This window comes from Bufo bufo, chromosome 4, assembly GCF_905171765.1.
Source record: "Bufo bufo chromosome 4, aBufBuf1.1, whole genome shotgun sequence".
Taxonomy (NCBI): domain Eukaryota; kingdom Metazoa; phylum Chordata; class Amphibia; order Anura; family Bufonidae; genus Bufo; species Bufo bufo.
Window position 1 is genome coordinate 598376092 of NC_053392.1, and position 26202 is coordinate 598402293.

Here is a 26202-nt window from a genome sequence, read left to right on the forward strand (position 1 = left end):
GGGGTCATTTTTGGATGGTTTATATTACGTAAGCCTCACAAAGTTACTTCAGACCTGAACTGGTCCATAAAAAGTGTGATTTGGAAAATTTCTGAAAAATTTCTAAATTTGCTTCTAAACTTCTAAGCTATGTAACATCCCCAAAAAATAAAATATCATTCCCAAAATGATACAAACATGAAGTAGACATATGGGGAATGTCATCACAATTTTTGGGGGTATTACTATGTATTACAGAAGTAGAGAAACTGAAACTTAGAAATTTGCTAATTTTTCCACATTTTTGGAAGATTTGGTATTTTTTTTTAAGCAAAAAAATTAACTTTTTTGACCCAATTTTAGCAGTGTCATGAAGTACAATATGTGACGAAAAAACATTCTCAGAACGGCCTGGGTAAGTCAAAGCGTTTTAAAGTTATCAGCAGTTAAAGTGACAACGGTCAGATTTGCAAAAAATGGCCTGGTCCTTAAGGTGAAATAGGGCTGTGTCCTTAAGGGGTTAAAGGAGCTGCAGGAATATCTGGCAAGTACTGGCTGTGTGGTACATGTGACAACAATCTCCCGTATTCTTCATGTCTGGGCTATGGGGTAGAGTGGCAAGACGAAAGCCTTTTCTTACGAAGAAAAACATCCAAGCCAGGCTACATTTTGCAAAAACACATCTGAAGTCTCCCAAAAGCATGTCGGAAAAGGTGTTATGGTCTGACGAAACCAAGGTTGAACTTTTTGGCCATAATTCCAAAAGATATGTTTGGCGCAAAAACAACACTGCACATCACCAAAAGAACACCATACCCACAGTGAAGCATGGTGGTGGCAGCATCATGCCAAGGGGCTGTTTTTCTTCAGCTGGAACTGGGGCCGTAGATAAGCTAGAGGGAATTATGAACAGTTCCAAATACCAGTCAATATTGGCACAAAACCTTCAGGCTTCTGCTAGAAAGCTGAACATGAAAAGGAACTTCATCTTTCAGCATGACAACGACCAAAAGCATACATCAGAATCAACAAAGGAATGGCTTAACCAGAAAAAGATTAACGTTTTGGAATGGCCCAGCCAGAGCCCAGACCTGAATCCGATTGAAAATCTGTGGGGTGATCTGAAGAGGGCTGTGTACAGGAGATACCCTCGCAATTTGGAGTGTTTTTGCAAAGAATTTTGAATATTTCCAATATTGCCAAGTCAAAATGTGCCATGCTGATAGACTCATACCCAAAAAGACTGAGTGCTGTAATAAAATCAAAAGGTGCTTCAATAAAGTATTAGTTTAAGGGTGTGCACACTTATGAAACCATATTATTTAATTTTTATATTTTTTTTATATCCCTCTACCTAAAAGATTTCAGTTTGTTTTTCAATTGAGTGGTACAGTTTATAGATCACATTAAAAGGTGGAAAAAGTTCTGAAATTATTTATCTTTGTCTAGTTTTTTTACATCACAGAAACCTGACATTTTAACAGGGGTGTGTAGACTTAGTTGATTTTTACCTTCATTTTCTCAATCCCCGTCGGCTGCGGAGTGGGAAGGGCCGTGGCCTAACCGTTTCAGGGTGGGGTTTTAAGTCCGTCTTTTGAGAGTGGACTGAATGGCCACCCTACCTGCCCCTTAACTGTGACCTCCACAGCACCCTGCCCATTTAAAGCTGAACTACAGCAGTAAATATTTGTGTGAAATCTCTGCCATGACCTGTGTGATCCTACAAGCAATGAGCAGCAATATCTGGGAAGACGCAGCATCGTAAGTAGAAGGGCACAGGGGTGTAGTAAGCAGCATCAACAGTATTATTTCTGAGATAGTTAGTGATATGTATAGCAAGTTTAGTTGTGTGGAGCAAAAAACAGGTGGAACATACAAACTCCACGCAGATGCTGTTTTCTGGCATGTTACCTCCACAGTATTCTTTCCCAGATAGTAAGTGATATGTGTACCAAGTTTAGTAGAAATTGAGTTACAGAGCAATATGTGTGTAGCAAAAACAGTTGGAGTATACAAACTCCATGCAGCCGCTGTGTAGGGGTGTATGACCCCCACAAGATTTCTTTCCAGGTAGCAAGGGATGTGTATACCAAGTTTCATTGAAATTTATGGTTGTGTTTTTGAGTGATCGCGGAACATACATACACACACACATATATATATACGTCCTTATATATATATATATATATATATATATATATATATATATATATATATTGCTCAAAAAAAATAAAGGGAACACAAAAATAACACATCCTAGATCTGAATTCATTAAATATTCTTCTGAAATACTTTGTTCTTTACATAGTTGAATGTGCTGACAAGAAAATCACACAAAAATTAAAAAATGGAAATCAAATTTTTTAACCCATGGAGGTCTGGATTTGGAGTCACACTCAAAATTAAAGTGGAAAAACACACTACAGGCTGATCCAACTTTGATGTAATGTCCTTAAAACAAGTCAAAATGAGGCTCAGTAGTGTGTGTGGCCTCCACGTGCCTGTATGACCTCCCTACAACGCCTGTGCATCGCCTTTTTTTTTTTTTGAGGGGAGGGAATTTTGGGGGTGCCGTCATGGGTATCGAGAAAAACAATTACCAGTAAGCAATTATTGTTTTCCCCTCCCCCATGCGAGAATAAATCTAAATTTAGGGAGGGACAACAGCCTGAAGAACCTTCCTCCCGAAGGCCGCTTCGTCATTGAGGTTAAGCCTATAATGCTTGAAAAAGGTATGAGGGGTGCTCCATGTTGCAGCCCTACAAATCTGACTAAGGGAGGCGTTAGCCCTCTCTGCCCAGGATGTGGCCACTGACCTGGTGGAATGAGCCCCGAATCCCTCCGGAGGAGGGAGCCCAAGAGAAGCATACGACAAAAGGATGCCTTTTTTAACCCATTTAGCTAAGATTCCCCGGGAAAACCTACAGCCTTTCAGTTTACCCTGATATTGAATGAAAAGATTTTCATCCACTCTCCAGGGAGCGGTAGATTCCAGGTAGAAGATTAAACACCTCCTGACGTCTAGACAGTGGAATTTACTTTCCAACTGGTTGGCTGGATTTGGACAGAAGGAGGGAAGGATTATGTCCTGATTCATATGAAAATTGGAAACAACTTTAGGACAGAAGGAGGGAATGAGTCTAATAATCACTTTATCGTCCAGTATGGAAGTGTAGGGCTGGAAGGCAGAAAAAGCCTGTATCTCTGAGACCCTTCTTGCCGAGGTGATGGCTATTAGAAAGGCCAGTTTATAGGAAAGGGTCTCCAAGGATAAATCCTGTAGTGGTTCAAAAGGGATGCTGGGAGAGGGCCGAAAGGACTGCATTAAGGTCCCACAGAGGAGTAAGGGGCAGCAATGAGAGATGAATTCTGGAGGCAGCATTCAAAAATCTCTTCACCCAGGGGTGATTGGCTAGCCTATAGTCAAATAAATAACTTAGTGCTGCCACCTGAACCTTCAAGGTGGAAGCCTTAAGCTTTTTTTCTAAGTCCGCTTGTAGAAAGTCTATAATCCTAGGAATTTCAGGATCCTAAGGCTGGGTTCACACGAGCGTGTCCGGATTAGGTCCGGATGCGTCCCGGTGTGTTGCGGCAAACCCGCGCGAGTAGGAATGCAATTGCAGTCAATTTTGACTGCGATTGCGCTCCGATGTTCAGCTTTTATCGCGCGGGTGCAATGTTTTTTCCACGCGCGTGATAAAAAACCGACTGTGGTATCCAGACCCGAACTAGGACTTCTTCACAGAAGTTCAGGTTTGGGATCGGTGTTCTGTAGATTGTATTATTTTCCCTTATAACATGGTTATAAGGGAAAATAATAGCATTCTGAATACAGAATGCTTAGTAGGTGATCAATTAAGGGTTAAAAAAAAATTAAAAATTAACTCACCTCCTCCGCGTAGTTCCCGGTCTCTTCTTAACTTCTTTAATGATGAGTTGTCGGCTAAAGGACCTTTGGTGACGTCAGATCACATGCTCCAATCACATGGTACATCACCACGGTGATGGACCATGTGATTGGAGCATGTGATCTGACGTCACCAAAGGTCCTTTAGCCGACAGCTCATCAGAGGAGACCGGGAACTACGCGATCAAGAGGAGAAGGTGAGTTAATTTGTTTATTTTTTTTTAACCCCTCCAGCGCTATTTTACTAAGCATTCTGTATTCAGAATGCTATTATTTTCCCTTATAACCATGTTATAAGGGAAAATAATACAGTGAATAGACTGTCACCTAGCAACCATGTGTGAAAATCGCACCGCATCCGCACTTGCTTGCGATTTTCACGCAACCCCATTCACTTCTATGGGGCCTGCGTTGCGTGAAAAACGCAGAATATAGAGCATGCTGTGGTTTTCACGCAACGCACAAGTAATGCGTGAAAATCATCGCTCATCTGAACAGCCCCATTGAAATGAATGGGTCCGGATTCAGTGCGGGTGCAATGCGTTCACCTACCGCATTGCACCCGCGCGGAAATCTCGCCCGTGTGAACGCAGCCTTAAAGAGGACCTTTCACCTGTATAAACTATGTGAACTGAGTATGCTGCCATATAGAGCGGCGCCCGGGGATCTCACTGCATTTACTATTATCCCTGGTCGCCGCTCCGTTCTCCTGCTATGCCCTCCGGTACCTTTGTTTTTTAAGTTATAGTAGGCGGGTCTTCCCTTGTCCTGTGGGCGTCTCCTTTTCCTAGGCTGCAGTGCTGGCCAATCGCAGCGCACAGCTCACAGCCTGGGAGAAAAAAACCTCCCAGGCTGTGAGCTGTGCGCTGCGATTGGCCAGCGCTGCAGCCTAGGAGAAGGAGACGCCCACAGGACAAGGGAAGACCCACCTACTATAACTTAAAAAGCCAAGGTACCGGAGCCTATAACGGGAGAACAGAGCGGCGCCCGGGGATAATAGTAAATGCAGTGAGATCCCCGGGCGCCGCTCTATATGGCAGCATACTCAGTTCACATAGTTTATACAGGTGAAAGGTCCTCTTTAAGGAGGTCAGGAGAAAAACCCAGAAAGGTGGAGAAAACCCCCCAGACTTTCAGATATTTATTGGCCGTGGATTCTTTCCTGCTCCTAAGTAGGGTGGACACCACTTTGCCCGACAGGCCCCTATCTAGCCAGATGTTCCTGTCAACTTCCATGCCGTCAACTTTAGAGTATCCGGGTCGGAATGGAATAGGGGACCCTGAAAGAGAAGATCCTCCCTTGGTGGTAGAGGGGAGGGAGGCTAGCCTCTGTAGAGCTAAAAACCAGGCCCTCTTGGGCCAATATGGAGCTACTAGGATTATGGATGCTCCTTCCCGAGCTACTTTGTTTAACACCTGCGGGATGAGACAAAAGGGAGGGAAGGCATAGCCATCCTCCTGGCTCCAATCCTGAGCCAGAGCATCCACTGCTGTCGGGTAGTCTAGATGGTTGAGAGAAAAAAATTATCTGTTTTCCTGTTGGAACGGGACGCGAAGAGGTCTATCGAGAGGACCCCAAATACCTGGACTATCCGAGAAAAGGACTCGTGGTTCAGACACCACTCTCCCTGTCTTAAGTCTACCCGGCTCAGGAAGTCTGCTATGGAATTGTCCTTCCCTTTCAGGTGGACAGCTGAAAGAAAGAGGCTTCTGTCTTCCGCTACCTTGAAAATATAACATCTGCGGAGGCGTCCGCCAGAAAACCCGCTGCTTTATGGAAATCCTCCCTAGGGGTCTTATCCCTAATATGGGATTCCAATTGGCCCAACCAGAGCTTTAGGGATCTAGAAACCCACGAGGCTGCAATAGCGGGTCTGAGGCTGGTGGACGCACTTTCCCAAGATCTTCTGAGGTACACGTCCGCTTTTTTGTCTAGCGAGTCATTCAGACCTCCCAGATCTTCAAAGGGGAGATCCGCTCTTTTTGCTATTTTAGCTACAGGAACATCTACTAAAGGGGCTTTATCCCAGATGCTGGTAATTGAATCTTCAAAGGGATATTTACGTTTAACCGAATTGGGAATGTAAAATTTCCTATCGGGGTTCTTCCATTCTTTTTTGATCAAAGCCTCGATATTTTTGTGAACGGGGAATGCTTGGGTCCTAAACCTTCAAACGCTTGATCAGCCATGGGTTTGGGTTCTTTTAAGTCCTCTAGCTGCATCGTGGACTTAACGGCCTTCAACAGGGGTTCCACGTCTTCCAAAGGAAGAAAAGTCAGAGGAGAGCTCCCCAGATCAGAGTCAGATTCCCAGGCTGCGGATTGTTTAACGAAGATCTGACCTCAGATTTGACCAAAGTCTTAATAGATTTGGACATGCTCTGCGATTCTTCCATTACTAATTTCCCAATGCATGTCTGGCAAAGAGGTTTAGCATAGGTGTCACGGATGATGTTGCAGATAGCTGGAACTTATGAATAAACGTCCGACTAGCTTGATCACAAACTAAGGAGCATATAGGTGAGCCCTATAAAATCCTAAGAGCTCTCCCTGACTGCTATGCCCATGCAAGGGTCTCAATGGTAGAGGATTGCATGCCCACGTACCTAAGACTGTGCAACACCTGAAAACCCTATAATAGTGAGGGGACACGACCACCGGCTCCCTGCACTTAATATGAACGGAATCTGGGTCACCTAGAATCAAGCCAGCAAGGAAACACAATACATGAAAAGACTTATCTGAATAAACAGCAGCAGCCTCCAGCAGTGAACACTTCATCCAGGAAGTAGTATAAACAAGCAAAGTGAGGCAGTATGGGAGGGAATATAAAGGAAGACGATTAGTCTAAATAGGTGACACCTGGGAGAAGGAAAGGAGATGACAAAGTGAAACGAAAACAAAGAACATCATGCAAGAGGTAGAGAAGGACGTCTGCCAGACCTTCTCACAGAACTGGCGGTGACACTCCGGACACTTAGAGCCCACCTTCTCAGGATGAGATGTATGGAAAGCCCTGATGAGACGAGTGGCCTTAATGTCCGCCACTGGGACCCACATCCTCTCCTCAGGACCATAACCCTCCCAATGAACGAGGTACTGGAGAGAACTGCGGATAATGCGAGAATCCACAATCCTAGAGACCTGAAATTCAAGATTACCATCAACAACAATCGGAGGAGGCAAAGAGGAGGGTACAGTGAGTTGGACATAAGGTTTTAATAGGGACCTGTGAAAAACGTTATGGATCTTCCAAGTCTGATGAAGATCAAGACGGAAGGCAACGGGATTGATGACGGAAAAGATCTTGTAAGGCCCAATAAACTTAGGACCCAACTTCCAGGAGGGAACCTTCAGTTTGATATTCTTTGTAGACAACCACACCAGATCACCCACATTCAGGTCCGGACCAGGCACACGTCTCTTATCCACCACACGCTTATATCTCTCACTCATCCTCTTCAGATTACCCTGAATCTTTTGCCAAATAAATGACAAAGGGATATGCCCGGAAGAAGCCAGGTTACTGGCGAAACGGCATTGGGTCAGGAGGCGGCTGAGAGATCGACACACCATTCAGGGTATGCTCATTCTGTTTATTCACCAAGTCTCATTGTCCTCACATTTGCCTCCATTGCAGTTTGTTTGAGGCTCATTGTCTTGAGGAGTCTTGGTGTTTTACTTTTTACATTCTTTCCCTGTTCCCTGGTGTGCTGACCTCTCGGCCCCTTCTTGGGTCCTGTTCCTCATCTGTGTGTTTTACCTTTGTGCTGCCTTTTATTATCATGCATGTATTTATTGTATATCATTAATAAAGCTTTGTGATTTTCATATTTGTGAAGGTCATGGTCCATTTTTTTGGCGACATTTGTGGCTCCTTGTGGGTCGGTTTTTTTCGAGATTATTTCTGTCCGGTAACAATTGGGTGAGTACCCAAGACTGTGCGACACCTAAAAACCCTATAATAGTGAGGGGACACGACCACCGGCTCCCTGCACTTAACACGGACGGAGTCAGGGTCACCTAGAATCAAGCCAGCAAGGAAACACAATACATGAAAAGACTTGTCTGAGTAAACAGCAGCAGCAGCCTCCTGCAGTGAACACTTCATCCAGGAAGTAGTATAAACCGCAAAGTGAGGCAGTATGGGAAGGAATATAAAGGGAGATGATTAGTCTAAACAGGTGACACCTGGGAGAAGGAAAGGAGATGACAAAGTGAAACGAAAACAAAGAACATCATGCAAGAGGTAGAGAAGGACGTCTGCCAGACCTTCTCACAGAACTAACGGTGACAATAGGAGGAAGGTAACAGGACCCTGCATTCCCCACACTCCTTGTGCTTGGACTTCCCTGACGCCTTTTTAGGAACCTTGGGAATCTGCAGTAAACAATAACACAAAACCGCAGATAAATTAGGGGAAATACGGATGGATCTTACCCTCCAGCGGTTGTCCCCCAATCCTTAGGACCAGTACCGGACTAGAAGGCCTCAAGGGTTCACTGGGGTCGGCGTGACCTGAATACGCAGGTTCTGACATCTTCCGTCTGGATTCCTTGCTTGTAGGCTGGCTGTCCTCTCCTGCTGCCGCATTTATAACGCGCCTCGGCCTCCTCCTGTCGGATTTTTTCAAAATCCGTGCCTAATCCCCGTAATTCCGGGTTTGTGACGTCACCGGAAGTGACGTACTGGAATTTGCGCAGTCTGCACGGGCCCGCCACCTTGGAGTAGGGCCGTGCTGCCTCTCTACAAACGCCGCACACTGGACACCCGCCAGGACCAGGGACTGCCTGAACACGGCCACAGCGGTCCCTCCAGAGGCCAGGAGGGTGCAGGAGGGGAGCAGTCTTTGGCAGTTGCTCCCTCAGGAGACTTAGACTGCCCGGGATGCGTCCATTGCGGTGCACAGACCTGGATCTCCCCAGCCCCTGAGATGTAATTTGGCAAGACTCCTCAGGATCTCCCATCCGGAGGACAGGAAACCTGAACTGAGGTGTGGTGGGGGTGTGAACATTTTTATATCCTCAGGTTTCCTGTCCCAGATGGGAGGTCCTCCTCGCATGGGTGCCGTCATGGGGAGGGGAAAAACTTTTTTACTCACCTCATCCACTTGCTTGCGCTCCTCTCTTGACTAAAAAAGAGCTCGTCAAAGGACCTGTGCTCAATGTGATGATGTCACTGTGCTATCCTAGCATGATTACATGGTGAAGTCATCATGCTAAGCGCTGGTACTTCTGCAGGTCTTTTTCAATCAAGAGAAAAGCAGACAGCCCCTGTGCGAACAAATGGATGAGAGGACAGATTTATTTTTTAACCCAAAAGGCCATATGTGCATATAAGCGTATTACCATTTTTAATGGCTGTTAGACGGGTGTGCTTCGGGCTAAGGGGCTGTTAAAAAATGGTCTCATTGATTGCTAGGCTGAATAAAGTTTTAACATATTCGTGACAAATTCATTGGGAACAAATCAAATTTCTTGTTGAACTTTGACCAAGCTGCAGAATTTAATTTTTCAAAAGATCGCTCATCTCTAGTTACCACATTCTGAACATTAAAATCGTTTCTTACCAGTGTGAATTCTCTGATGTTTAACAAGACATGATTTCTTTATAAAAGATTTCCCACATTGCAAACAAGAAAATGGCTTCTCACCTGTGTGAATTCTCTCATGTATAACAAGACATGATTTCTGTCTGTAAGATTTCCCACATTCTAAACAAGAAAATGGCTTCTCTCCTGTGTGAATTCTCTGATGTTTAACAAGAGTTGATTTATCTATAAAACATTTGCCACATTCTAAACAAGAAAATGGCTTATCCCCTGTGTGAATTCTCCGATGTTTAACAAGAGTTGATTTATAAGTAAAACATTTCCCACATTCTAAACAAGAAAAGGGTTTCTCCCCTGTGTGACTTCTCTCATGTATACCAAGAGTTGTTTTATAAGTAAAGCATTTCCCACATTCTGAGCATGAGAATGGCTTCTCCCCTGTGTGACTTCTTTGATGATTAACAAGAGTTGATTTATTAGTAAAACATTTCCCACATTCTAAACAAGAAAATGGCTTCGCCCCTGTGTGAATTCTATGATGTCTAACAAGATGTGATTTACGGTTAAAATGTTTTTCACATTCTGAACATGAAAATGGCTTCTCCCCTGTGTGAATTCTCTGATGTACAACTAGATTTGATTTATATATGAAATATTTCCCACATTCTAAACAAGAAAATGGCTTCTCCCCTGTGTGACCTCTCTGATGTTTAACAAAACTTGATTTATCAGTGAAACATTTCCCACATTCTAAACAAGAAAATGGCTTCTCCCCTGTGTGACTTCTCTCATGGATAACAAGACATGATTTCTGTGTGTAAGATTTCCCACATTGTAAACAAGCAAATGGCTTCGCCCCTGTGTGAATTCTCTGATGGTTAAGAAGATGTGATTTCTGCTGAAAACATTTCCCACATTCTGAACATGAAAATGGCTTCTCCCCTGTGTGAGTTCTCTTATGTCTAATAAGATCTGATTTAGATTTACAAAATTTCCTACATTCTGAGCATGAAAGAGTATTCTCCCCTGTATGACTTATTTGATGATGAACACTTCTTCTGTGGCTTTTATTTTGCTTAACAGTCTGTGATAAATCAGAAGATTGAAATCCATCCAAAGGATCAGATGATAAATCTTTGCTGTGAGCGGCTGAGGATACATCTGAGATAATGGCATGCTCTTCATGTGTCTCTTCTGTGACACCAAAATCATCTGTTGTAAAATCTGACATCACATGTTTCTTTGAGCTCCTGGTACAGTCATCTGCCAAGAATAAATCTGAGTTTTATCATTTTTAAATAGAACCTTAAAATTATAGATTTTATAACCGTTCTATATAAAAGAGAATCCAAATATCAACTGACTATGGGAAAACAGATAACAATCTGACAGTAGATCAGTAGATGATGATGTTAGGTCACCAGGCTGGTCACCAGTATTTTCCACTCTTGTGCTGAAGCCAGCATCTTCAGAGGTTCACAAGGGATCTGTGAATCAGTGCTATAAGCTGGTGTCCGTCTCACACACTGACCGCTAACTGCACTTAAGCACAAAACACACCAGAAATTGAAGCTGAAAGCCCACCTTCTATCTATCTCACAGATGTAGTAAATATATTATTGCTCATATACTACATACATATAAATAATACCGCCATGTACTGTACATATAATGCTCTGTTCATATCACATTTATGGGCTTTAACATATACACCCAGGATGTATACATTGAATTGATGTGTATGACAGATACCATACAGTGACACTGAACTTTTTTTTTACTGGATATAGTTGTATGGAAAACTGATGTATAGAAGCCAGATGGAGACCAAAAGCCTCTGGACACATTTACCTTTTATGTTGGCAGTTTTCCAAATGTACAAACTAAACATATATCGCAATCATGATACGATCCCAGCCTATATAATAAGATAGATTCATTCACACACATTAAGGTCCATCATTAAATTACACACATGTAAGTACATACTACATAGACACATACACAAATTACATGAATATACTGTACACATGTTGAGCACTACTCATACACATTACATGCTTATACAGTGTGTATATGTATATATTGTGGTAAGGTGTACAGTGCAGGAGGTTGTGTAGATCTCACAAAAGGTACCTCAGCTAGGTGAGATAATTAAAAACCAGAAGTATGCAGTGGTCTCAGCAAAGGATAGTTTGCTGAGACAGTGTTGTTTACTTTGTGTTCTGGGCTGGATTTTATTTGGACTGGCGGTTAGGCTTGGTAGTGGAAGCTGCCAGTCCACACCCTTATAGCACGGGTATTCCCTTCCTCCTGAGGTGATTGCAGGTGAGGCCTGCTGTATTCAGGGAGGCATAAAACCAACCCTTGGTGTGTCAGTCTGGGAAGAGTGTGATCCTGGAACAGAGGCTCTGTGTGGTCTCAGCTAGGAGGGCCTGTTAACCTGTTAATCGCGTGGTCACAGCCGGGAGGCTACTGGACTGTTTGGCTGAGAAACCCGGGCCTGATGTCATATGTGAACTGTGTTCTGTAGGTGAGTCAGAGACAAAGGTTTAAAAGTAATATCAGGAAGTATTACTTTACTGAGAGAGTAGTGGATGCATGGAATAGCCTTCCTGCAGAAGTGGTAGCTGCAAATACAGTGAAGGAGTTTAAGCGTGCATGGGATAGGCATAAGGCCATCCTTCATATAAGATAGGGCCAGGGGCTATCCATAGTATTTAGTATATTGGGCAGACTAGATGGGCCAAATGGTTCTTATCTGCCGACACATTCTAGGTTTCTATACCGTTTATTGTATTAACTAGAGCCTAGACAGACAGGTATTTATTTGTATTGTTTGTTTATGCTAAACGTGCCACAATAAACCACAATTTTGGACCTTAATACTGGTGTCCATGAAGAAGTATGTGGTTGCGACCCCCTGAAAGAAAAGCGATTTTATATATATATATTTTATACACATACGGTACATACATACACACACACATATATATATATATATATATATATATATATATATATATATATATAGTATAAAGACTCAATGGAGCCTTTGTCAAGCAATGTGTCATGTGTCAAACAGTATATATTGTAAGGGATGGCTCTCTCTCAGGGGGTTGTCATCACAAATTTCCTCTCAGACAACGGATTCCATGTCCAAACGTTGCTTTTATTTGGCACTCTTTACATCATATATCCGAGTTTTGACATCACTCGGCACTTTGAAGTCGCAGCTTCAACTGACCACTGTGTTACATCAACACAACACAATAAACACTCGCCCGGCTAGGCACTCACTAAACAGAGGTTTCCCTATCTCACCTCTAAGATGCAATTCACATTTTACAGTATTCACTTAGGTCCGACAGCCTTCCTGATGTCAACCAATGCAAACCACCAGTCCTCGTGGTGGAAGCAGTGAAATACCTTAGGGGGCTTGGGTCCAGCAGTCCTCCTGTCTCTGACCTTGCAACACCTCTCTTCCACCGCTTTCCCTTTGTTCTGCCATATCCAGGCCAGCAGAGCCTGGTTTGCCTCCACAATCACTTTACCAACAGGAATTGGTTGCGACACATTCTCAAAACTCACTACATGCAGCCACCAATGACTCCCGATCCTTCCTGTACTCAATCCAGTTCACGTCATGAACCCACCCAGGTTCTCTTTCCTCTGCACTGCCAATGAGCTCATCCCCCATATAACACTGTGGAACCTGCTTATCCGCACCTGGTACGTGTGGTACATCCTCTAACACTGCCACACTTTCCTGTACCTTTAACACAGTAGTCTCCCACAGTTGTGTACTCTCAACGTTTAACATCATTTCTACATCCCATACCGCTCGGACTGGACTGACATTCACCATCAAATCGTACATTTCTGTAGCAGTCTCTAGTCCTGGTGTCTTAACACCTACCGGCTCAGCAGATAACAACTGCTGCCGGCTCACCATAAGAAGGGTTACAGCCAGCTCACCTCAGCGTCCTGCACGGCGGTGCACGGAGCGGACTCAAGCCAGTCCCGGTTGCAAATGAAGAAAATAGAAGAAATGCTCCAGCACCACGATGAATGAAGTAAAAAAATCCCGGTCTTTATTAGCACCAAAAAAAATTCAGGTGGATACAGCAGTCAAAGCATAACACTGGTGCCCCCCCGGAGCTGCCGGCTCACACCACAATTTGGCGCTTCTGAGGTTTTAGGGCGTTGGTCAGCCACCTGCCCAACCTACAGAGCCTTGCTCATTATCACTTTCTCTGCAACACAAATAACAACTGGAATGTTCTTACCCATTGTCATCACGGGTGCTCCGCACATCTCTAGGACTTTGTACACACTGGCTGTAAACTCTTGAGAGCCGCACCGCTCTTCCATCTCACTCTTCCCATCGGTTGCCCTTAGCAACGACACACATCCCCTTTTCACTCTCTTCGAGATCTCCAGATCCATCTTTGACCCGTTGGACTTTTACAAAGTGTCCGCACAACATTGAATGCTCTCTTCTCAAGGCCAACTGCCTTTGCACCTTTATAGCCTCCAGCTTTGCCTTAAATCGCATCACTTCACTTTGGACGGAACCGATCATTGCGCCCCTTTTTTCCAGCTATGAGGCCTGTCACTGCCTCACTAATATATATATATATATATATATATATATATATATATATATACCGTATTTATCGGCGTATAACACGCACTTTTTCCCCCTGAAAATAGGGGGCAAATCATGTATGCGTGTTATACGCCGATATTCATTGCGCTGTATGAGCCGGGAGAGAGGAGGGGCTGGAGTCCGTAACTAGGGGCGGGGCCCGGTGCAGTCACTGTACTCTTACACCGGGCCCCGCCGCTCACCAAAGTATTTATAAACGTGAATCCTTATCCTGTTATTAAGCTGCCCTCTCCCATGTTCCCCTGTATCCCCACAGCACTTACTTAAGCTTCAATAGCAGGCAGAGCGGACGGCAGCAGTAACGTCACTCACTGACGTTGAGCGCCTGCTCCGCCCCCTTTATGAATGAAGCAGGCGGAGCAGACGCGCGACGTCAGTGAGTGACGTTACTGCTGCCGTCCGCCCTGCCTGCTATGGAAGCGTGTGAATCGTAAGTGCTGTGGGGATACAGGGGAACATGGGAAAATGGGAGAGGGCAGCTTAATAACAGGATAAGGATTCACGTTTATAAATACTTCGGTGAGCAGAGGCCCGGTGTATTGGGGGACACTGTTATGAGGGGGATCTGTGGATGACATATAGCAGTGTCATCCACAGATCCCCCCCATAACAGTTCCATCCACAGATCCCCCCACCCCATAGCAGTACAATTTGAAATTTAATTTTTTTTCCTGAAATTTCCCTTAAAATGAAGGGTGCGTGTTATACGCCAGTGCGTGTTATACGCCGATAAATACGGTATATATATATATATATTATATATTGCAGTTGCAAAATCCGGAATCCAGACCAGATATTTTAACTGACCCAATAAGGGGATATAAAGACGTGTCCAGCTTGTCTCCATTCAGTATTGCACATTTGCCTACTGAGGAAGCAACTACGGTTCCGAAACGCGTCTAGTGCGAACCAGTGTGAATTTGACCCAGCTAGTGGTGCGTTATTTCTGCTTCTGCTTTCGTTTTCTTTAAAAGACTTTTCCTTCACCATCCCATCTGGAACCAGCCCAAAAGGGTGAGCACGATATCAGCCTTAGCCCCAAGCGGTGGCAGCGGTCTAATACCATCACAGTGGACTGACCTATTGGTGCGTTATTATTGACGCTTCTGGTGAATACACTGGCGCTGCTTTGTTACATCAATTTCCGCTACTTCGATCGGCGCAGGTGGGCGACATCATTGACCAGCAAACCATTCTCTGGTCGGATCACGTGAGACGCCGCGAAGAACAAGCTGAGTGACTACCTCGTGGCAGGAGGTAGGAAACCAACACCAGTTGAAAGGGGGTCTAACCGCAATATTAAGCAATATTTGGTTGCTGAGACCACTTACCAGCGACCGCAAATCGAACAGCTGCTGAACAATTTATGTTCAGATCATCGGCAAACTAACAGATAACTATCTGAACAATACGTAGCAGACGGACACCATATAGTAAAGTAAGAGGTCATATTTGGAGTACTCCTGTCATTTAGGTATATGCGAGAGCTCCGCATTTCAAGTACCTATGTATATACGCTGATATGTTGACATGCAACTAGGATATGTGTAACATTGTATTGGGTAAATAAATAAATTTTAATAAATGCAAAAATACTGTGAGCCAGTCTGACTATTTTTCACGAATTTACTTAGTTTTCAGTTGGTAACTGAAAGACTGGGCTCTAGTAGGTTGCTGGTGCAGCTTCTCTACATTATTAGTTTGGGATATATCTGGAGGTGCTCCCATTTCATATGCATGTTTGTCATGAGGAAGGACCCACATATCCAAGAGGTCTGAAACGCGTTGATTTGCATTTGTACACTGATTTTATTACGCTGGAATAAAGTTATATACTTCACCTGAATTGAGCCGGATTTTTCTTCACTATTTTCTGGACTTTACCGCATCCAGGTGCGGCATCCGTGCACAACAGGTGATTCAACTACCGCAGGTGAGAGCTGCCTTACTACTATTTGTTCACTGACAGTGGTTTCTGGAAGTATTCCTGAGCCCATTCTGTGATTTCCTTTACAGTAGCATTCCTGTTTGTGGTGCAGTGTCGTTTAAGGGCCCGGAGATCACGGGCATCCAGTATGGTTTTACGGCCTTGACCCTTACGCACAGAGATTGTTCCAGATTCTCTGAATCTTCGGATGATGTTATGCACAGTTGATGATGATAGATGCAAAGTCTTTGCAAATTTTCGCTGGGTAACACCTTTCTGATATTGCTCCACTATCTTTCTGCGCAACATTGTGGGAATTGGTGATCCTCTACCCATCTTGGCTTCTGAGAGACACTGCCACTCTGAGAAGCTCTTTTTATACCCAATCATGTTGCCAATTGACCTAATTAGTGTTAATTGGTCTTCCAGCTCTTCGTTATGCTCAAATTTACTTTTTCCAGCCTCTTATTGCTACTTGTCCCAACTTTTTTGGGATTTGTTGACACCGTGAAATTTTGAAATCAACGTATTTTTCCTTTAAAATGATACATTTACTCGGATTAAACGTTTGAGCTGTCATCTACGTTCTATTACAAATAAAATATTGACATTTGCCATCTCCACATCATTGCATTCAGTTTTTATTCACAATTTGTTTAGTGTCCCAACTTTTTTGGAATCCGGTTTGTATTTAGGCTGTTTTACGTCCTCTAACTGCATGGTAGCTTTAAACAGGCTTTAATAAAAGTTCAGTATCTTCAGCCGGAAACAGGGCCCTCCGAAGACTAACAATCATCTGAGATATTGTGGCTGGAATTTAAATCATCCTCCTCTCCAGAGTTTTCAGAATCAGTCTTTCTACTGTAACCGGCTCTTTCTGGTGACCGTGGACGATTTAGTTTCTTAAGAGATGATTTAACTTGTGATCTCACCAAAGCCTTAATACTTTTAGATAAAGATTGTGACTCTTCCAGAACCAATTTATCCACACATCCCTGACATCGTGGTCTATTATAAGATGCTGGTAAAGCTACTCTACATCCACTACATTCTTTATGCTCAAATGACTTCTTAGGTGTTTTTGCTACCTATAACAGCAAAAGCAAACAATAACCTACAAATATTAGGAGAGGATATCTCTCACCATATGTAGAGGTAACTTCCCCACTCCTCAGGTCCAATACCGGGCTTGTGGGCCTCGAGGGTTCCTAGGGGTCGGCGCCTCGTGAATCATCCGGCTCCGACATTGTATCCAGATACTGAATCCAGCACAGAACTGTGTGCGCAAAGATAGAGCTGTCTGCCTTCTCCTGCTGCCATTTATAACGCGCCTTGGCCTCCTTTTAACACTAGGCCCAAATGCCTAATCAGTCAGCAAAAGGTGCCTCCTCCTCTGGCGTCGCATCACAGGAAGTGACGTCATGATGCCGGAAACTTACCGCCGCCCATCCCTAATTGCATGCTCAGAACGCGCATTGGCTACCAGCTGATATCTTTGCGAAGGGATGCCATACACCCCGCCAGACTGAATAGGAAGCCGCCTGAACACGGCCACAGCGGCTCCCCTAGATGCTGAGAGGAGGCAGGAGGAAGGAAGACTTGGAGAACTGCTCCCTGAGGAGACTAACGCCGCATGGGGTAGGCCCCTTCAGCCCTTCCCCAGCCCCAGGGTGTGAACCCAAGCTGGGAGCAAGAACTCCCTAGGTACATCCTATCTGGAGGACAGGAAACCTGAACTGAGGTGTGGTCGGGGTTCAATGTCCTGGATGGGAGGACCTAGTCGCATGGGTGCTGTCATGGGTGAGGGGAAAATTCCCCCCCCACACACACACACACACACAGATGATCACTCCCTCACCATGCCCATGAAAAGAGAGGACAGAGGGAGGAGCAAGCACGATGTCCACCTCCGCTATCACCATCATATTATCAACCAAGAATACCAGATGCAGTCCCCTGATAATGTCCTCCACTAAACAAAGAAAAATAAAACTCAAATAAGGGGCCAAAATATGAACAAAAATAACAAAATTGCATAATCCTGGAGACCAGAGATTGATGAAGCTGTCATGTCCACATTCAAGTAATTTGTATAATTCACATTCTTCCTTACACCGTGTGTTATCGGGGTTCTAGATATAAATCCTACACCGGTGGTGTCCTGGGTTTCACACCCAATCAGAGAGGGGAAATTGTGTAATGAATATTGCAGCTACCTATAGACTGCATCCAGTAGTAATTCTTCTCTGAATGTTGGTTTGCATGAAAAATTAACTTTTATTATTCCAGTGAAAATGGTTTATAACTGTTTCTATACAAATACAGAGCGGCCGTTATTAAAAAATCCATTAAAGGGAACTTGTCACCAGAAGTGGCCTATGGAGCTCTTTACATGTCCCCACTGTACATGCTGCCAACTTTCAGAAACTGGTTTTGTTGAATTTGACAATCAGGTTGTTTGTAGGAAAAACCCACTTTTAAAATGTACCTGATGTCATCAAACAGGAGTCACTGGGGCGTACCGCTGGATGAGGCGAGTAACAGAGTCCTCTCCTCTATCCTGCCCAGTTTGCTCTTGTAGACCTCCGCTGGCTTCCTGATGTCAGCTCCTGGCAGTGAGAAATCTCACGCAGACACAGAAGACCTTGTTCCGGCACCGGGATCCTGACATGTGAAGCGTGTAGATATGTATACACCCCGACTTCAAGCAATCACTGTGTTTGCCTAGGAGATGCTGGGACCACAGTCAGCAGATGTCAAGATCCCTGCCAATGTCTTCTGCTGTGAGAGATTTCCCATTGCCAGGAGCTGACATCCAGAAGCCAGCAGAGCTCTGTGAGAGTAAGTTGGGCAGGATAGAGATGACGCTGTGTCTCGCCTCATCCAGCGGTACGCCCCAGTGACTACCTGAGCTATGTTTGATTACATCAGGTACATTTTAAAAGAGAGTTTTTCCTACAAACAACCTGATTGTCAAATTTAACAAAACCGATTTCTGAAAGCTGGCAGCTTGTACAGTGGGGACATGTAAATAGGTCAATAACACACTCCAAAAGACTTACTGAGAGGAACCTTCATTGGTGGCTGTTTTTATTTCAGCTCTTTTTATTTCGGCTCTACCATAAGGCTTTTCCTATTTCCAAAAATTCAGAAGTGTCAGTAAAGCCTCTAAGTACTACGGAAAGAGGGTTCATAGAAGGTAGAAGAATGGGTGATAACCCCAACCTTCTGATCAATACTGTGGGACACCTGGTATCGGTAACCATTGTGTGCTAATGCTAATGCTAATGCTGAATCTGTGAGTCTTCTCTGCTTTATGTAGTGGTTACTACTCACCTGGGTGGTTATCGGTGGGAATGTCCTCTATGATCTGCTCATCACCCCTCACAGATGTATCTTCAGCCTTAATATTGTTCAGATCTTTACCCAGATTTATAACCTGTGAAACAGAAATGATAAAAGTCAGCAGACTGATGGAGAAGTCGTGTGGAAGGTTTGATGTGACCAGAAAAGATCATTAATTACAATGACAATAAGTGATGAAATGACAGCAGAGTTATCTGCTATGGCAGCGGTCCATGCCTATAGCTCCTCTCCTTCCTGCTGGGGGGCACGCCTGCTGCCTGGTTTACCTGCTCCATAGCTTTAGGGCTCCGGTGGTCCAGTCCCACAGACATCCCTCTCTCCCTTCCCAGTGGTCCCGGCTGCTGGAATAACGCTGTCCTCCCACACAAGCTGAGGCCTGCTTCCTGCCGATAATGACCTTCTCTGCCCATAGGTCATGTGTGCACACACGATCTCTGGCTCTTATAGGGCCGGCATGCACGCACTCTGATCTCTACAAGCCATGGAAAGGAGCCTGATCAGTAGGTTCTAGTATGCTAGTTTCATGCAAAGCTTGCTTGCCTGTTCTGTGTACAGACTTCTGCCTGACTTCTAGATTGGACCCTTTGCTGCCTGACCCGACCCTTGCCTGATCTCCGTTCTGATCCTGAGCTGCTTCTCCTGACAACAGACCATTTATCGGACTGCATGTATTCTTCCTTTCCTGACCCCGTGGGTCACCAGTCACTTGCACAGAAACTACTTTAAGTGCAGCAGCCTAGTGGTTCCCCTGCAACAAAGTCCAGATCCCTGTACAGGGAATAAAGTGGAGGGAAGGGGATCACTTAGATAACACACTTTGGAGCAGAACCATGTCAAATCTGTTCATAAGACACAGTGAATCTACATGTGCCATGTTTCATTGTCTGACCCAAAAATATCTGCAGGTCTCCTGTATATATGCATCTAGTTGGTTCCTTATTCCAACCAGCAGTCTCTACCGACCAGAAAACTGTGAGAAGATCCAGACGACATGCAAGGTCTATAGTTAGCTGTAATCCTGCCATCTCTACCTTTCTCATTATACAAGGATAAAACATATAATACTGGTTTATAAAACAAGACTGAACACAAGATCTTCACAGCACTTCTACAGATCATAGGGAACCTTTCATGAGACCTTATTTCCATCTATCTGATCATCATATGGAATGCTTTGATGTTCTTCTGAACCATCCTGTAGAAGAAGAGGACTGGGACATCTCTCATCCTGTAGAAGAAGAGAACTGGGATATCTCTCATCCTGTAGAAGCAGAGGACTGGGAGTTGTTCTCTCTTCTTTAACTGTAGGAAAAACAGACGGTGACAATTAATTTCTTACATATAACTAGTGAGAGGATGTGTGTATTTAGTCATGTCTTTTACTTGGTGGCTGGTGATCCTCCATCATGACGTTCTTGTACAGATCTTTGTGTCCTTCTAAATACTCAGACTCCTCCATGGAGAAATAGACGGCGACATCCTGACACCTTATAGGAACCTGACAACACAATGATACAGTCATCACCCAGATCCCTTCATAGTGTTACTGTATAATGTCCCGACATTCCCAGCGATGTCACCTCTCCAGTCAGCAGCTCAAGGATCTTGTTGGTGAGCTCTAGGATCTTCTCTCTGTTGACTTTCTCATGTATCGGGATGTAAGGTGTCGGCCTGGATATTGGGCTCAGGATTCCTCCCCGTCCTTCAGATACCGAGGCCTGACAATGCTCACTAGAGGTCTTCTTCACTACTGTGTATTCCTGGTTATGGAGACACGCAGTAATAAATATCACTCCATACATCTCCAGAGTCCCTCACTTCTCCAGTCATGTCCATCTGTTAGTAACATAGAGAAGATGATGTAATGTGACATCATCAGAATCTCTCACCTCTCCAGTAAGCCGGAGGAGGATCTCTAGGGTGAGATTTATTATACTCTCTGCCATCTTGTACCCATCCTTATCCATCCTTGATGGGTCAATCAGGAGAATGATCTTATATAGGAGATATACGCTGAGCGGATCCTATATTGTAGGAACCTGAATGAAAAGAAGATGAACCGATGTAAAATCATAGAAAATCCCATGTAAAATACAATTACTGGAGATAAGAAGAGGAAACACCGGAGGAGATAATAACGTGCATCAAGGCAGATCCTCCATGTTTCAGGTCAAAAGCCTGTCACACCTTCATATTACCACTATAGTCAGTTACAGGTCACAGCGGTAATACCAGTATAAGGCTACTTTCACACTAGAGTTTATTGCGAATCCGTCATGGATCTGCAAAAACGCTTCAGTTACAATAATACAACTGCATGCATCCGTCATGAGCGGATCCGGTTGTATTATGTCTTCTATAGCCATGACGGATCCGTCATGAACACTATTGAAAGTCAATGGGGGGCGGATCCGTCATGAATAGGGTTGAGCGAACCCGAACTGCATAGTTTGGGTTCGTACCGAACTTCGCGAGTTTGGGTACCCGGATCTGAACCCAGACTTTTTCACTAAAGTTCGGGTTCGATGTTCGGGAGATTTTATAATTTTTCATTATAACATGGTTATAACGGAAAATAGTAGCATTCTTAAGACAGAATGTTAAATAAAATAGCTATTGAGGGGTTAAAAATAATTAAAAAAAAACTCACCAGCCTCAGTCCTGTCTCGCTGTTATACCGCCTTGTAGGTCACACACAGATAACACACGGGACCTTTTTCTGCCCCTTCTGTAGCTGCAATGTTCCAAAAATGAAGTTTACACCATATGGAAATGGGGTTTGCAAGCCCCCCCCCCCCCCCAGCGTTACTCGGCGAAGCCTCCTCCCCTCTATCGCAGTTCGCCTGTCCGATCACCGGAACGTAGCTGTATGGCACGTTACGTCATACTGCGCCGTACATGTACGCCGCTGGGCGAGAAGGGGTTAAAATAAAAATTTTCTCAGCAAGGCAGCCATATACGAACATTTATGCTGGTCAGGGCCCCAAAGTTATTTAACCCTTTAAATCACACTCATGCTCACTTTGATGCCGTGTGCCAGTCATTTCTGTGGTCATACCGCGTTCAGCTGATTTCCCCTCAGGACCGCTCAGTGCAAATTATTTTATTCATTAACAAAACACGAAAAATACTAATTATGATAATAAGAAACTAATGGATAAGAAACCTTCAGCCGCGTCCATCGCACAGTACAGAAATAATTCCGCCATATAGCACATAGAGAACGGCTGCAGTGCAGTATAAGGCGGGGTTCACACCTGACTGGTCAGCTGCAGATTTACTTTGCGGATTTCTGTGCGGTAAATCTGCAGCGTTGTACAGAACCAGCAAAGGGAATGAGCTTTTAGTAATTCTCAGTCACACGTCGGGCGGTCACTTCCACAACCCCATAAAGGAGGACATTGTACCAGGGACAGTGGCACATAATACTTCAATACTACAGCATGCCCGATACTACAATACATACTTGTAGCAGTAATTACACTATGCCACCGCTCCACAGGAGACCACGTGCGGTGTACTGACGAGGAAGCGGCGCTCACACTGGAGCATCATCTCCTCTTCCAACCGCTGATAGTCGGGGCTGCCGGGTATCAGATCCCGCCGATCAGATACTGATGACCGATCCTGACAACCGCTTATCAATATAAACGGCCGACAACACCTATAACTGCCTCTGGGGAACGGAAAAACCCCACCAAAACCTAACAAGCTAAGAGTTTATAAATCTGCACGGCCGGTCAATATCCACATAGAGAAAAGAGCCCAAAATAGAGGAGATCGGTCTAATCTCATCCACTGCTGGTTCTGGATTACACTCAGGCTGGGCTTCTCCACATGGAAAACCGTATGGAATCAGCTGTGGATTACACACGGAAAACCGGAGCACGAGCGAAATACAGGACAGTTTGGGTTTCCACAAAAGCTTTGATTATGTCCTCCATGTATATACAGAAGATGTACAACCAGCTGTACATATATAATTATATACCAGGGATACCCAGGTTATACCAGCATAGTCTATACTATAATACACAGGAGGATGACTATGTATATACCTGTACATATAGATTACACTCAGATAGACCCAGGTTATACCAGCATAGTATATACTATAATACACAGGAGGATGACTATGTATACACCTGTACATATAGATTACACTCAGATAGACCCAGGTTATACCAGCATAGTATATACTATAATACACAGGAGGATGACTATGTATATACCTGTACATATAGATTACACTCAGATAGACCCAGGTTATACCAGCATAGTCTATACTATAATACACAGGAGGATGACTATGTATATACCTGTACATATAGATTACACTCAGATAGACCCAGGTTATACCAGCATAGTCTATACTATAATACACAGGAGGATGACTATGTATATACCTGTACATATAGATTACACTCAGATAGACCCAGGTTATACCAGCATAGTATATACTATAATACACAGGAGGATGACTATGTAGATACCTGTACATATAGATTACACTCAGATAGACCCAGGTTATACCAGCACAGTATATACTATAATACACAGGAGGATGACTATGTATATACCTGTACATATAGATTACACTCAGATAGACCCAGGTTATACCAGCATAGTCTATACTATAATACACAGGAGGATGACTATGTATATACCTGTACATACAGATTACACTCAGATATACCCAGGCTATACCAGCATAGTCTATACTATAATACACAGGAGGATGACTATGTATATACCTGTACATATAGATTACACTCAGATAGACCCAGGTTATACCAGCATAGTCTATACTATAATACACAGGAGGATGACTATGTATATACCTGTACATATAGATTACACTCAGATAGACCCAGGTTATACCAGCATAGTATATACTATAATACACAGGAGGATGACTATGTATACACCTGTACATATAGATTACACTCAGATAGACCCAGGTTATACCAGCATAGTATATACTATAATACACAGGAGGATGACTATGTATACACCTGTACATATAGATTACACTCAGATAGACCCAGGTTATACCAGCATAGTCTATACTATAATACACAGGAGGATGACTATGTATATACCTGTACATATAGATTACACTCAGATAGACCCAGGTTATACCAGCATAGTATATACTATAATACACAGGAGGATGACTATGTATATACCTGTACATATAGATTACACTCAGATAGACCCAGGTTATACCAGCATAGTATATACTATAATACACAGGAGGATGACTATGTATACACCTGTACATATAGATTACACTCAGATAGACCCAGGTTATACCAGCATAGTCTATACTATAATACACAGGAGGATGACTATGTATATACCTGTACATATAGATTACACTCAGATAGACCCAGGTTATACCAGCATAGTATATACTATAATACACAGGAGGATGACTATGTAGATACCTGTACATATAGATTACACTCAGATAGACCCAGGTTATACCAGCACAGTATATACTATAATACACAGGAGGATGACTATGTATATACCTGTACATATAGATTACACTCAGATAGACCCAGGTTATACCAGCATAGTCTATACTATAATACACAGGAGGATGACTATGTATATACCTGTACATACAGATTACACTCAGATATACCCAGGCTATACCAGCATAGTATATACTATAATACACAGGAGGATGACTATGTATATACCTGTACATATAGATTACACTCAGATAGACCCAGGTTATACCAGCATAGTCTATACTATAATACACAGGAGGATGACTATGTATATACCTGTACATACAGATTACACTCAGATATACCCAGGCTATACCAGCATAGTATATACTATAATACACAGGAGGATGACTATGTATATACCTGTACATATAGATTACACTCAGATAGACCCAGGTTATACCAGCATAGTCTATACTATAATACACAGGAAGATGACTATGTATATACCTGTACATATACAGTTGCAAGAAAAAGTATGTGAACCCTTTAGAATGATATGGATTTCTGCACAAATTGGTCATAAAATGTGATCTGATCTTCATCTAAGTCATAACAATAGACAATCACAGTCTGCTTAAACTAATAACACACAAATAATTAAATGTTACCATGTTTGTATTGAACACACCATGCAAACATTCACAGTGCAGGTGGAAAAAGTATGTGAACCCCTAGACTAATAACATCTCCAAGAGCTAATTGGAGTGAGGTGTCAGCCAACTGGAGTCCAATCAATAAGATGAGATTGGGGGTGTTGGTTACAGCTGCCCTGCCCTATAAAAAAAACACACACCAGTTCTGGGTTTGCTTTTCACAAGAAGCATTGCCTGATGTGAATGATGCCTCGCACAAAAGAGCTCTCAGAAGACATACGATTAAGAATTGTTGACTTGCATAAAGCTGGAAAGGGTTATAAAAGTATCTCCAAAAGCCTTGCTGTTCATCAGTCCACGGTAAGACAAATTGTCTATAAATGGAGAAGGTTCAGCACTGCTGCTACTCTCCCTAGGAGTGGCCGTCCTGTAAAGATGACAGCAAGAGCACAGCGCAGACTGCTTAATGAGGTGAAGAAGAATCCTAGAGTGTCAGCTAAAGACTTACAAAAGTCTCTGGCATATGCTAACATCCCTGTTAGCGAATCTACGATACGTAAAACACTAAACAAGAATGGATTTCATAGGAGGATACCACAGAGGAAGCCACTGCTGTCCAAAAAAAAACATTGCTGCATGTTTACAGTTTGCTGTGAGCATCTGGATGTTCCACAGCAGTACT

The 26202-nt window shown here is 43.6% G+C and overlaps 1 protein-coding gene across 5 annotated transcripts in view; it reads right to left on the bottom strand.

Moving 5' to 3' along the window:
* The window catches only part of LOC120999547 (gastrula zinc finger protein XlCGF66.1-like), a 107606-nt gene that overhangs the window by 70229 nt on the left and 11175 nt on the right, over nucleotides 1–26202 (bottom strand). For 2 of the 5 annotated variants that reach the window (XR_005778544.1, XR_005778545.1), the window contains exons 2-4: nucleotides 21292–21441; nucleotides 20983–21162; nucleotides 20541–20900 (exon numbers count right to left, since the gene is read on the bottom strand). The exons of 1 other annotated variant lie outside the window; for it this stretch is intronic. Coding sequence is in view for 1 of the 4 variants with exons in the window: in XM_040430519.1 (XP_040286453.1) it covers nucleotides 20769–20900; nucleotides 20983–21162; nucleotides 21292–21369 (390 nt within the window). In the remaining 3 variants the exon portion in view is untranslated. Of the gene's footprint in view, nucleotides 1–19378; nucleotides 19476–20261; nucleotides 20901–20982; nucleotides 21163–21291; nucleotides 21442–26202 lie in introns of those variants that run through there. 2 more of the 5 variants (XR_005778546.1, XM_040430519.1) reach the window with 2 other exon arrangements.